Genomic DNA, 13,919 nt, shown 5'->3' on the forward strand with positions numbered 1-13,919 from the left:
AAAAAAAAAAAAAATTACTTGTTTTCTGTTAATGGAGCTATTCAAATAAAATACAAAATTTCCAGTAAGGGGTGGCTTTCTAATGACTAGCACATGTGTCATCAGCAAATGGTATTCTCAAACTTCTTGAAAAGGCATTAGTAAGCAAGGATAAAGCAAGCTCCTGGAAGTGACTACAGACCAATGCAATCTGTAATCTCCGGCTAACGTGAAATATATACAATGTAATGTTTAAAACATTTGTTAGAAACACCTAAGGGATTGATTTAAGAATGAAGGTAAGTGCTCACTGTGTCATAGAAAGTTTTGATTTTATGTTTGGCGTGCACTGCCTCAAACCTAGATGTAGTTGTTGAGTCACTGGTACTTGCCTGCCAGCACTGCAGAATGTTATTTGCTGCACTGGAAGCTATTGTATTGCAGCGGGTTTCCTCTTGCATTTGTGACCTAATCATGTTTGTTTCTTATCACACCACGCACTCCTTTTGCAGGCTCCATTCCATCTTTCTAAGCACACTGATAAGGAAGGAAGGGACTTGCATCCCTCTCTTTCTGCTACTGCACAATTATTTTAAGTTATTGGAAATATGAGGTAATTCTGCAACACAGAACTTTCTCTTTTCAAGGAAATGTCACTATGAAAATGGCTTTCATTTCATTTTATAAATATACTTCAATGTTCCAGAGACTCTTTCTACTTTTTTTATTGCATGTCCCTTCTTGTAAGGGTTACATGACCTCATTCTGAACCAAACAGAACTCTTGTTTATAGCCACAGGAGAATTTTCCATATATATTTTTAAATCTAAATGCTGTTCTGCTTGGAAAAGCGGTTATAAAAATATTATCATAGGAATTTCCCAATCATTTTAGATTTAAAAGACTAACTGCCATGGCTACAAAATTCCCACCTGGTCAGGTCAATTTTTTTTTTTTTTTTTTTTTTTTTTTACATTGCCACGTACAATCATTAATAGTAGTTCTGCATAACAAATACGTATGTGATGTCTTTAACTTCACTAGGATTACACAGCTTCCATAGTTCTGTTTTCCAAAGGGATAAGCAAGATTAAAAATAAAAAAGGTTGGTTTTTTTTGTTGTGAAAATCTGCAAACTCCTTTTCAGTCAGTGTAATTTCTATATAGTTACTTGTCTAGGATATTTTTATTTAGATAGCACAAAAAAAAAAAGGTTTACAAAGATCACTGTCATAAGCTGTAAAAAAGACAGACTTTAATTAGGGATAACAGGATATGTATAAATCACTTTGTAATAAAAAGGAGATTTATATTCTACATTCCTTGCCAGATGAATGGCCCAGATGTTGCTGATAGAAATCAGCATTGCAATTAACGCTGTAGGAGTGGCTTTAAATTCCAGTTAATTTTCTCCAAATAGGTTTCTACTGAAACTGCACTTGGAATACTTCTACTCTTTTCCTTTTTTTTGTAGAGTTTGAGAAGAGCTTGTTTTTACCCATTCTTTGCATCTGACAATAGTATCGGTGTTCATTTTCCTTATCTTTGTTACTGAAATCAGTGCCTTCTCCTGTTAGGAGGCTATGCCATGAAATTGGTAATTTGAAATTTTGGCATCACTGAAATTAGTGGGAGTCTTACTTATTATCATCAATAGCAACATCTAGCCAATAAATAAAATGGGATGGGGCCCCAGGCTTCCATTCTTCCCTTCAGGCCAGAAGTGGCATAACACAGCTCATATCTAAAAAACTTAACAGTCTTTGGCCCTCAACAAAAATGTCCTTGTCCATTCTGCCTGTGGAGAGTTGTCCCTGGTTTATGAACCATGCCTGATCATTGTCGTGAAGACTGATGGTGGTTACAGGTCAAAACTGTGCCAAGAAGCATGACAACAATTAAACAGTGTGGCTGATCAAAGGGCTGCATTGCCCTAGTCACGCTTACTCTTTTAATACAGAGATACTAAGAGGATGAACATCTTGCTTCTATCTGGACAGAAAAAAAAACAATCCAAAGGCAGAAATTATAAAAGACGAAAACAGAGCAGAAAACACATGATAAAGGAGAAGCAAGTGAAAGGGGTTCCATAGCAAATAGAAATGGGACATGCATTCCTGCCAGCATGAAAAAACAGTCTCCCTTGTAACAAGAGGATCAGATTTATGAGGGGAACAGGTATGGCTAATTTCCAGGAGCTCAGGAGTCCAACTCCTTTGTCCAGAACCTTGCACGGTTCCAGTTCTGTATTCCTGCTTCTTCTCAACTCCTCGCCCTCTACTACGGAGGTCACATATTAGACAAAATCTGTGGTACACAGAGGTTTTTTTCCTCCAATATTAATGTTAAATCATCACAGGACAGAATTTGGGAGTATTGCCTTGTCATGTGATGTGACATGGTTTGGGGAATTTCAGCCAATCACTGACAGCAGGATGGTCTGTGTCCCTGAACGTGTCCCACCATTTGAGGTGTTCGGCATAGAGAGGTGGCTGTTAGTTGAGATAAATTGCTCTTGTTCTCTCCAGGGTTCCATTCAAACAATTGTGCATGCTTCATAAAATGCTAAATCACTCCTGTGATCCCAGCTGGAGCAGAAGAATTAGATTCTGCCAGTGTGGTTTGGTGGTTCAACTGGTCTGGAGACTATTTTAGTAGTTGGTATGGATAGGACTGCATCAGGTTTCAACTCCTTTCATCTTGGCCAGTCATCCACATTTGTGCCCCTCATGCCACACCCTTCTGCAGGTAGTATATTCCCTTGGTATCAAGACATAAAAAGATAAACATAGGAGATTGGAAGGCAGCCTTCTCATTCCTTTGGACATAGTATGAAAAATTCTGTGATGACAAACTCTGAAGGGGATGTAACAAAATGGCAAGTTAGAAAGATCAAACGATAGAAAAATGAACAAAGTCCTAAACTAAAGCAATGAGTTAGATCCATCTTAAGTTAAAATAGTCTTTTTTATTATTTCTGGTGAAAGCAGGATCAGACCCACAAAATTTCTAACATTTTCTCCTATTCCTGTAGTATTCAATACACAAATATTGCCAATGAATGAAGTAAGATGTTGCAGCACTGGCAAAACTCTGTCTACCTAGATACGGTGTTGGATCTTGATCCACCTGACCTCTGTGGTTCTTAAGCTTCCTTCCATTTTAAGTGGGCTCATCTTTTCTTAGCTTGATACGCTTTCTGCTGACAGGTTAATTGTGTCTTTTCCCCCTTCCACAGAAACTCTATTGCTATCTGTTGCTGCCAAGTGGCAGTTTCAACTCCCTGTCACTAAGTGAAGTCATAGATGTTTCAGTTTAGTCGGGGACTGGAATTTAAGACCTGCTGGAATGAAATGGAATTGTTGGCTGGAGGTCTGTAGTCCCTCTTCCTGCTCAAAGCAGGAGGATTGCTAATACTGGATCAGGTCAGTCACGGCTAAGCCTTGAAAATACCCCAGTATGAAGCGTGCCTCTAGACAACCCGTGCCAGTACTGCGCTAGTCTCCCAGTGACAGGTTTTTTCCTACCGCCCAGTATGAACCTCCCAAGCTGCAGTTTGTTGCCATTGCCCCTGGTTAGTCTTGCACTACTAAGAAGAGGTCAGTTCCATCACCTTTGTAACTGTCGTGCAGGTAGTCACAGGTTGCTACTATATTGCATCTTAGTCTCCCCCTCACCAAACTAAACAAGCCCAACTCCCCCATCTTCTCATTGCACATCATGTACTTTGGGCCCCTGACCGTGTCAGTAGTCCTCTGCTGGGATCTGGAACTGAGGAAGCCCGGAACATCCCATTCTGGTCACAATGTCCTAGATCCAGCCTTGTTGGCACTGAGCAGAGTCTCGCTTCCCTTTATCTGCTGGTCATCCTCCCTCTAGAGAGAGCAGGCTGTTGCCTCCTGTTCAGCCTGGTCTCCCCCAGCTCCTCTGAAGCAGGGCTGCTGTTCAGCCCATCACTGACGGACAGCCCACGGTCCCAGGTGCAAGAACTTTGCAGGCAATGAACCTCGGAGGTTTCTGTTGGCCCCCTCCACAAGGTTCTCAAGGTCCCCTCAGCTCACTGGGATCACAGGTAGATGAAAGCTCTGTTTTCAGGTGAGAGCGTGCTTTCCGTAAGTCTTGAATGGCGTCAGGACTTACCATACACCCTGTGAGATAAAGTAGAAGACGAACATCCATAGATATTCATGATCAATCAAGGGACTGACAGAAGAGCAGAAAAACGGTGTTTCCTTCCGCACCCTTGAGAAACACGAGGTTTGTCCGCTGTACCTCTGCGTGCTCCATACGGCGGAGCCTGAATGCTGGGCATTGCAGGACTAGCGTGTGCTTCCCTGCCGGCCTGCCCCGCCGAAGGAGGAATTTACAACATCTCCGCATCTCGGCGTTAGTCTCGGGAACGACGAGCCCCCGCGAATCGGGCCGTGGGGCCGCGGTACAGCCTCCCTCAGCTCCGCGGCGCCGGGAACCCCCCCCGTCTGCGGGCCCTCCCTGCGCGGAGGCCGGCCCGGGCCCGCCTCACCCCCGCAGCTGCTGCTTTTAGGGCGGCTTCTCCACACGCTCCCTCCTCCCTCTTCCTCCGCGACGCAGACCTCAGGGCGGGCTCCTCCTTTTCGCCGCCGTGGGCAGCCCCACCCCTTCCCCGTGTGGGGAGCCGCGGCGGCGGCGGCTAACGGTCCTTTGTGTGCCGCGGCGGGCATGTGAGTGGCGGCGGGGCGGGAGGGGACGGAAGGGAAACGGCGGGAGCGGCTCCGCTGACAGGCCCGGCGGCTCCTTCCCGCCTCCGCGGAGAGCCCGCCCGCCCGTGCGGGACTCCGGCGCCCGTCTCGGGCCTGCGGGGTGCCTGAGGGGGGAAGGCGCTTGCCCGTCTGTTTCTCAGCTGGTGTCTGTCGTGTCGTCGCAGGCTGGCCCGGGTGAGCGTCCTCCATGACTGCCTGGGCTGCAGGACCTTCGAGCTGCCGCCTTCCGCGGCTGTGGGGGACGTGAAGGCGCGGATCGAGGAGGAAGCCGGCTTCCCCGCCGCCGAGCAGCGGCTGTGGCAGGGCGGCAGAGAGGTGAGGGGGCGCGGCAGGGCGGGCGGCGGGGGGAGCGGCTCCGCTTCTCCGGTGGGCTCTCGCACCGCTGCGGTGATGGCCGTCCCCACCCGGCCGCGATTTGCGCCTTGGCAGGGTCTTCTGGTGCGTGGGCGGCGGCCCTTCGGTGTGGGGCTCCCGTGGGAAGCAAGGAGGTCGTTTGGACAGGCAGCTCGCCCTCCTGATGCTGCCAGCTGTTATCGTTGGAGTTTTTGTGTCTTTTTCTGGTGTAAGCCACGTGCTTTATCCTTATTTCTTTGGGGGGGGGGGGGGGGGGAAGGCAGAAGATTCACCTGAGAGTGCCGACGTGCTTGTTCTGGCTTCCTTTCCATCTTTAATTGATTTTCTACCTGCTGGCCAGCTTCAACGGCAGAGCTGGCATCACCGTGACAGGAAGCTCTTGCAAGTTAAAAAGTGAGGTCTGGGTACAGGAGAGAGAGTCGAACGAATGAATGACCTTGTCCTGTTGAAGGCATCAGCCTGGGGTCACCGTTTCAGTACCACTTGGCACGCTGCTAGCCACGCTCTTGGGAAGCGGGAACCTGGAGATATTGGTGGGATGCAGGAGTAGCGGCAAGAAGGGGAGAGAGAGGAGGTCGGACATTGGGGTGAAACAGGGCAAGGGGACTTGCAGAGGCACAAGGGAGAAGAGAAGGCTCCAGCGAGACCTGATTGTGGCCTTTCAATATATAAAGGGGGCTTATAAGAAAAATGGAGAGAGACTTTATACAGGACAAGGGGCAATGGTTTTAAACTGAAAGAGGGTAGATTTAGATTGGACGTAAAGAAAGATTTTCTTTTTATGGTAAGGGTGGTAAGACTTTGGAAGAGGTTGCCTAGAGAAGTTGTGGATGCCCCATCATTGGAAGTGTTCAAGGTCAGGTTTGATGGAGCTTAGAGCAAGTTGATCTGGTGAAAGATATCCCTGCCCATGGCAGGGGGGTGTGTAGGACTAGATGATCTTTAAAGGTCCCTTCCAACCCAAACTGTTCTACGATGCTGGGAAAGAACTAGATGTTAGTAGTTGTATTGCTCAAGAAGCTTCTAAAAACGTACATGGGGAACACAAGTAGTCTTTGAGGGCTCAGGTTTGAAACAAACTACCAGTATGGTTTATCTTTTATTTTCTTGCCTGGTTTTGTGTGTCCTTGATTTTGTTCTCTCCAGGCCTTCCTGTTTTGGGAAGAAGGAGATCTGTATATCACTTTCTGAAATTCATCTGGAAGTAGAAGATCCGAGCCTCACTCTGTCTGGCACAGAAAACTATCTTTTGGCAGGGAACAGTCAGTGACTGTAATAGCTATTCTGATTTTTTTTTTTTTTTAAATATTAAACTAGAATACATATGGGAATATTTATTCTGTACTGTAGCGATTTTGAAAATCCTTTATAAACTTTTGAACTCCTGTTTATTGGGATCAAATTAATTTTTAATTTACTGAGGTACTAGAATATTCTTCAGTAAATTTTTTTTTTTGAATTGGCTGAGGTTCCAATTAGCACAGCGCAACTTCTAATTCTACATTTGTTACTGTGATATGCAGGATGACATCATGTCATATATGACTATTTTAGCATCACATTGTATATGACTGGGACACATATAATATGAAACTAGAATTGCAACAAAACCATTATGTGCTATGGTTACTTAACAGTTTTCCCAATGGCTGCTAAGGAATTTGTTGCTTAGTTTGTCCCAGTTTCTCTGTGATGTTCCCAGCAAGTCCATAGGTCTGCATGTAGAGGTAATGGGGAGATAAGGCTGTCAGATTCTTAAGGGGTATTTCTGTGACACACTTTTGTTTCTGCACATTCTGTATTACTAGCTGGTTTGAGCTGATACTGCTTAGTTTAAAACTCCATATGTACTTTTTGGAGTATGTAGACCATGTACTTTCTGTATATGTTTATTTTCTTTACAGGCATGCACCTTAGAACAGTAACTGCTTTAGTTGTTTGCTTCCGGAAGTTCCCAGAACATGGAAATTTTCAAATGTAAAAACGGGAGGCCATGGCTTGCTCTTAGTATAAGGCATTTTTTCCAACTGATTTGTTTGCGGCCATCTTTTTGGTCCTGTTACTAACAAACTGGTACTTCATCTGAGGAGTATCATTAGGCAAAGGAGACCGTCCTAGACCTCGGGAACTGAAAGTGCTGCTCAAACTGAATACTGGATGTTTCAGACTATTTGCATACTTTTAGATAAAAACAGACTTCATGGAATTAATACGTAGGAAATGAAGCTACAGTAAATTATTTATGCTGCAGAATGTTCTGATCAAGATCTGTCTTAATTTTTGTTTCAGTTATCTGATGGTACCAAGATTGTGGATCTTCAGAAGTCTCAAAATCAGGTTTTTCTGAAGCTCCAGTCAAAAGGGTTGAAAGGAGGAGGTATGAAAAAATACTTGTCTCTCTTTATAAACTGGAAGGTCAAAGCATTTTCTAATGCAATCTGGAGTTAACTGAAATGATTCTTTTCTTTAAATGAGAAGCAATTATTTTTCTTTCAAGTCCTAGGTATCCCTTCACTTGTTCTTTTCATTCTGCTCCTGGAAAATTAAACTTCTGTCTGTAAGTTCTGTAGTGTTTAATTGTTACTTTGTAATTTCATGTGCAGAAATTACAATATTGCTGTCCATTGGAATCAATAAAACTTGCCTTGCAGTAGCGTTAATAGCTGCCTTGTCTCATATAAAATAAGCTGAACGCTTGTAAGCAATTCAGATGCTGAAAGGGTATCTTTTCAGTAACAACTGTGTAGAAAACTTTAACACTGGTAAAAAGCTTTTGATTTCTTCTGATTTTTTTTATTTGTTTGTTTTTATTTTAATTATGTTTAGTTACATTTTTGTTACAAAAATTGCAGGTATATCTTTTTGTATGGTATCTTGAATTAGATTATGATACCTGAATATCTTCAGAAATGCTCTAATTAAAATCTGTGATGATTATGTTATTTGGTTGTTAGTGTTAATGTTCTTTTAAAAATAACTTTATTGTAAGGGAATGAAATAAATGCTAATGGAGTGGTAGGATGAAGAAGGAAACTCTTCTTTTCATGCGGATATTTTATGTGGTGTCACAAAATGTTGTATTTCATAGCCTATGTAAGCCATGAGTATACTGGATTATGGTTTTCTAGACACAGAGGGAAGTGAAGCGTTTGTATATTAGCTAGAAGTTCATGTTCACATTCTCTAGAACCTGCAATGGTTAGAAAACCCCTATGAAAATGGACCCTGTGGTTCTATGGCATCAAATGTTTTTCTTTCTCTCATTCTTGGACTGTTTGCTCTGACAATTTTTTGCTGTATGTACGCTGTGATAGACTAAATAAAAAGAGTTGTTTTTTCTTCTCTGAGCTGTTTTTTTGCCATGGAAGTGTATGGAGAAGATAGTGTAGTAGCCCTAAAAAATCTTTCAAGGGAAGGAAAAACTGTTGCTGTTTTTTGTGCCTAGGAATGGAATATTTGGTTGTGAGGTTTTCTTATAGATACCACTCTAAGCAGTCCATGTCTAGATAGAGCATTTAACTTTTTTTCTGTCCCACAACTCTGATGTAAGTCAATCTAAAAGATCTGAAGGCTTTAGTATCAGCCTTTTGTGTTCATTCTGGCATCTTTCAGTTCTGAGATTTTTCCTTACAGCAGATGAATCAAGGAAGGCCCTGAATTTCTAACTTCAGGAGATGCATGGTCAGTAGGGCCGAGCACATTGCTTGCTGAAGTACTCTGATCACCTGTGTCACCTTTGTGTTCATTCATCAGTGGTGTCTGTCAAATAATGCATAATCTTTTCATACGATCACAGAATAATTCATGCTGGAAGGGACATCAGGAGGTCTCTACTCCAAACTTCTTCTCAAAGCAGTGACCTCTGAGGTTAGACCAGGTTGCTCAAGGGCTGATTTGGTCGAGTTTGGAAAGCCTCCAAGGATGGTGACTGCACAGGCTCTCTGGGCTCCTGTTCCAATGCTTGACTGCCCTTATTGTGGAAAAAGTTTCTCCTTCAGATTTGTGGAACCAGTTTTGTGTTAAATATGACCAGCTCTAATACTCAAGAAATATCAGTTCAACCTTTGATAGGATGCAGTAAGTCATGGTCTCTAGGCAGAGTAATTTTTTGATGTACCCAGAGCAGCTCTGCTCTTAGATGTAAAGAGTTAGAATAATGCTTATCTTCAGTCCTATCACTTAAGTTACTTGTCTGTTTTTGTGGTTCCCATAGTGAAATGTGTTGTTTAAACACTTCAGCCTGCCTGCCCAAGTTAGACTTAGAGAACATCATTTTACTGATTTTAGATAATTTCTCCTAAGAAAAGAAACACCCTCACTTTCCTAATATTCATCAGTTCACCTTATTTTTGAAGTTTGCATATTGCATGTTGACTTTCATATACTTCTGTATACTGTAAAAATAATAACAAAAGTTATAAAATACTTTCCACACTTTCAGTTGTCAGTTGCTGTTTCTTGTTGTTTTTTTTTTTTTCACTGATGTTATTAAGTTACCTTAAATAAAGAGCAATACGGAAGTTTCATAAAAGCAACAAATTGTTTGATATTTTTACTTGGATGTTTTCTTAGGAAATGGATCTCCTATCTATGCCCTTTTTTCCACACTGCTGAGGATTCTGTGGTTTTTTTTTTTTTGTATAATGTTTTATTCCGTAATATATATAATGTGTGTGTGTTTTGAATCTGTGTACTTCATAAACACACATATATGCAGAAGAAGGGGAGAGAGAGAATATAATTACTTCATTAATAACTTTAAAAGGAATTGATGGATGGGGCATCGGTAGAGTCTGGAGTGTGTTTTTATTGTGGGGTTTACATCATTAATATTTGTTAGAAGCACATGTTTTAGAGGTTTGGATTTAGGGAGCTGCTCTTTAGTCTCAGGCTGGAGTTTGAATTGAAGAGTACTGAACCTTTCATTTTGTGATAGACTCTTTCTCTTAGCGCAGAAGTTCATAACGCTTGGTAGTACTTTTCTGAGACTCTCTTCCTTCCAGTGCTAAGCCCAGGTAACACCAAAGCTAGCACCAGGCCCAGCACATGATATGCCAGAACAGAAGTGTACACTAGAGCCAAAGTGTACTGTGCCTGTGTGTAGCTGTCAGTAGGGATCATCACTGGCTATAAAAAAGTTAGAACCCCTGCTGCCCTAGAATAAGGTCCTGCTACTTAAAATGTAGTAGTCCTTCAGAAGTTGCTACATTTGAACATCTGGTAGCTGGAGCTGAGGTATAACTGATGCAAAGACTTAGCCCCCAAATTTATTTCCCGCTATTTTAATTTTTTTAATAAAAAGATTTATAATGTAGCATTTTTACAGTTGATTTTGGAAATACAAGATTTTACAGAATCAGGCCTTGAGTTAATTTAAAAACATTTTCTAAATTCCCATTAATTGTTTAGTGAGTATTTTTTTTTTTTTTTTAATCTGAAATTAAGTGCCTAGTAGCATAATACACAGATTATTTTTTCTTTGTTTTTAGGTCGTTTTGGACAAACAACTCCACCACTTGTTGATTTTCTTAAGGATATTTTAAGAAGATACCCAGAAGGAGGACAGATTCTTAAGGTATACAACAAATGGTATTTTTAGCAGTCATTTAGTATGCATGACATAATACCATTAGTTTGACACTTTCCAGCAAACCTTGCAGTTGTTGTACCTCATTAGATATTCATTCTAGTACAGGAGATATGTGTTTTCAATTTCTGTGGACAAGACAAAGTGAGTTATGGGTTTGTGTGGTATGTTTTTTTTGTAGTTTTTTTTTGTTGTTTTTCTTTGTGTGTGTGTTTAATGTCTCTAAGTTTGCTTGTCACAGATGCTATTGTAATTTATAATAAAAATAGAGATAAAATGCAGATGTTATAATTAAATCAGAGACTTCATGGTGTACTTTATGTGAGTAAGCTATCTAAAATGCTTATTTTGCTTATTTCTTCATTGTTCACCTCTGCTATAGTTATGGTAAAACCACATAATAGTATATAAAATTTTTGGAAGAGATTATCTTAGTATAAGATTGGGATAAGCTGGAGACTTTAATGCAAGATTTTGCTGTGGAATTTCTTGGTAGCTAAATGTATTTTTCTCAGTGAACTATGACAGTATGACAAAGTTTCATCATTAGATTAAGAATGCTTTCAAGATGGGAATCTGTGAGTGGCTTTTGGGAGACTTGCTCTAGAGTGGTAAGAATAATGAACCCATATCACTTTTGTATGGGCTGAAAATAATTTTTAGTCTAGACATTAGTTCTCATAATAAAAGAATGTCACAGGATTTTCTGAACTGAAGTTAGTGTTCTTCATGGTGTTCTATCATTGGTCCAGGAGCCTTCAAAGTATGCAACAGTAGGGGTTGTTATGTTGTGGTGCTCCACATTTGAATGTTGAATGTTATGTGTACAAGCCTAACAGCGGAAATGATAACATTGATTTAAGCACTAAAAAATTTTTCAGTAAATAGGATGGTGAACTGGTAGAGTGGAGTTTACCTCACCTTACTTTAGACATGGCTGGAACACCTCTCCTGTGAAGAAGGGCTGAGAGAGTTGGGGTTGTTCAGCCTGGAGAAGAGAAGGCTCTGGTGAGACCTTATTGTGGCCTTTCAACATACAAAGGGGTCTTGTAAGAAAGATGGAGAGAGACTTTATACCAAGGTCTATAGTGACAGGACAAGGGGCAATGGTTTTAAACTGAAAGAAGGTGGATTTAGATAGGACATAACGAAGAAATTTTTTAGGATGAGGGTGGTGAGACACTGGGACAGGTTGCCTAGAGAAGTTGTGGATGCCCCATCATTGGAAGTGTTCAGAGTGAGGTTGGATGGAGCTTAGAGAGAGCTGATCTAGGGAAAGATATCCCTGCCTGTGGGGGGGTTGATCTAGATGATCTTTAAAGGTCCCTTCCAACCCAAAGCATTCTATGATTCTATGATCTGAAAAAATACAGATCATTCTAAATTCATCACATCCTGCAGGGGGGTTGACAGGTGCCTGTAGAAGATGGTTTGTCTGATTTACTGTAGCTTTCTATGCTAATGTCTGGAAGTGACAGGTGATATTTCTTTGAATAGCATCTGGGGTGATTAGTTCATGGTTGGATGTTAAACTTCTCATCCAGAATGCTTCATCACATGGACATTAGGAGATTAATTTCCTTATTGTATGGGAATACTTGGTTCTAACTAACAGCATTTGGTAGAGATACATGTATATATCCATCCATATATATAAACCACACAAATACAAATGGTGACAGATGATGACAGTTTTTGCTGTCTCTTGGAAGCTTTTCTTTGCAACTGTGGAATGAGAATGTGGCTATTCTTAGTGTGAATGCTTAAGATAAGCATATCTTCAATTGTTTTGGCAAAATGCATCTTGGATATGTTCTGAGCAGTGTCTGTTCATAGGATGGGTGCTTACATTTTTATTGTTTCCCAGTACTAGTTGAATCTGTATGATGCATTTGAATCATGAAGGGTTCAGACCACCTTAACGATTTAAACTCAAATTCATTCCAACATGAAGAAATAAGGTAATGTTCTCAGCAATCAGATGGGTAAATCTAAAAGTAGAAATGTTCTTCTTTTCCTGGCTTACAACTTAGAGTTAACAGACTGTTAGGGAGGGATTACTACTAGGAATTTTGCTGATCTGTTAACATTGATTTCACTGTTTGGATTCTTCAAATACAATGCTGTTAACAGCTGAATGTAGCAGATGCTCTGTGTGCCACAGCATGAATGCAAGTCTCTGACTACATGGTGGTTTCCATACTTATTATTTAATATTTCTAGAGGCTTTGACTATCTTTTTGTATCTTTTTGAATGATTGCCGTGATTATTCTTTTAGGAGAAAAATTGCATGGTTTTTGTAATTAAATACCTCGTCGAGATTCTTTAAAAACTTATTATTTATGCTGAACTGTGGGTATATTTCTTTCTATCTCATAGTGCTTCAAAATTACATGGAAGTGACTATATAAACAATGTATTTTGGTTACTTGTGTGATATGCCTTATAGACTGAACATACTGTCACAAAGTAAAAAATCGAGGGGTTCTAATTTTGAAACCAGATATTAGATAACAATGAGCTTAATTTACTGTCAACAGTATATTAGACTGCAACCTAATCTGAAATATCTGCTGCTAGTTGATGCATTTTTAAAGTAAAGATTCATCTTGCTAGCAAGTCTTTTATTTTTATCCATAACTGAATGAAATTTGTTGTATGAATACATTGGATGTGATGTGATGTACCTACATAGCTTTTCAATTCAGCTTGAGATACTTCCTTATGCCAAACTTACTGTGTGTATATATATGTATGTATGAGTGTGTATCCTTGGAGCCCTGATATGCTTTGATGATTCAGTGTAAATAGAGCATTGTGTGAAGCTCTAATCCTGTAGGTATTTATAATCATGCTTACATGTCTGCAATCTATAATGCTCTTGATGTAAATGGGACTGGATAGGCATATTTTATTAATGGTAGTGTTTACAGAACTAGTTTATTGATGTTTTAATTAATAGAGTTTTCCATAGCTCTCACCACTACTAATAATATTTAACAAATACTCAGTCTTAACACAAGCCTCTTTCTAGTCTATGGGCTTCATTCAACAGTTGAGCTCTGTTTGTTCATGATTTACAGAGTTACTGGTCAGAACTGTTATGCAGCCCCTTGCTGAAGGGGTGTTAGAAGTGAGCACCATGGCTCTTGAACAGTTCGTTCATACTGTGAAACGTTAACTTAATTGGAATTCAGTTGATGTAAAGAAGAGTGGTGTGTATTGCTCTTTTATGACTTGTTGCCTCAGTTATCTTACA

At 40.6% G+C, this 13,919-nt stretch overlaps 1 protein-coding gene across 7 annotated transcripts in view; it reads left to right on the top strand.

Moving 5' to 3' along the window:
* Window positions 1-13,919, top strand: part of SACS (sacsin molecular chaperone) — a 62,761-nt gene that overhangs the window by 24,316 nt on the left and 24,526 nt on the right. For 5 of the 7 annotated variants that reach the window (XM_075050726.1, XM_075050723.1, XM_075050727.1 and 2 more), the window contains 3 exons: window positions 4,883-5,033; window positions 7,362-7,449; window positions 10,562-10,647. In XM_075050726.1, the coding sequence (XP_074906827.1) occupies window positions 4,883-5,033; window positions 7,362-7,449; window positions 10,562-10,647 (325 nt within the window). Of the gene's footprint in view, window positions 1-4,305; window positions 4,680-4,882; window positions 5,034-7,361; window positions 7,450-10,561; window positions 10,648-13,919 lie in introns of those variants that run through there. The other 2 variants (XM_075050728.1, XM_075050729.1) reach the window with 1 other exon arrangement.

Source organism: Buteo buteo, chromosome 18 (assembly GCF_964188355.1).
Source record: "Buteo buteo chromosome 18, bButBut1.hap1.1, whole genome shotgun sequence".
Classification (NCBI taxonomy): Eukaryota; Metazoa; Chordata; class Aves; order Accipitriformes; family Accipitridae; genus Buteo; species Buteo buteo.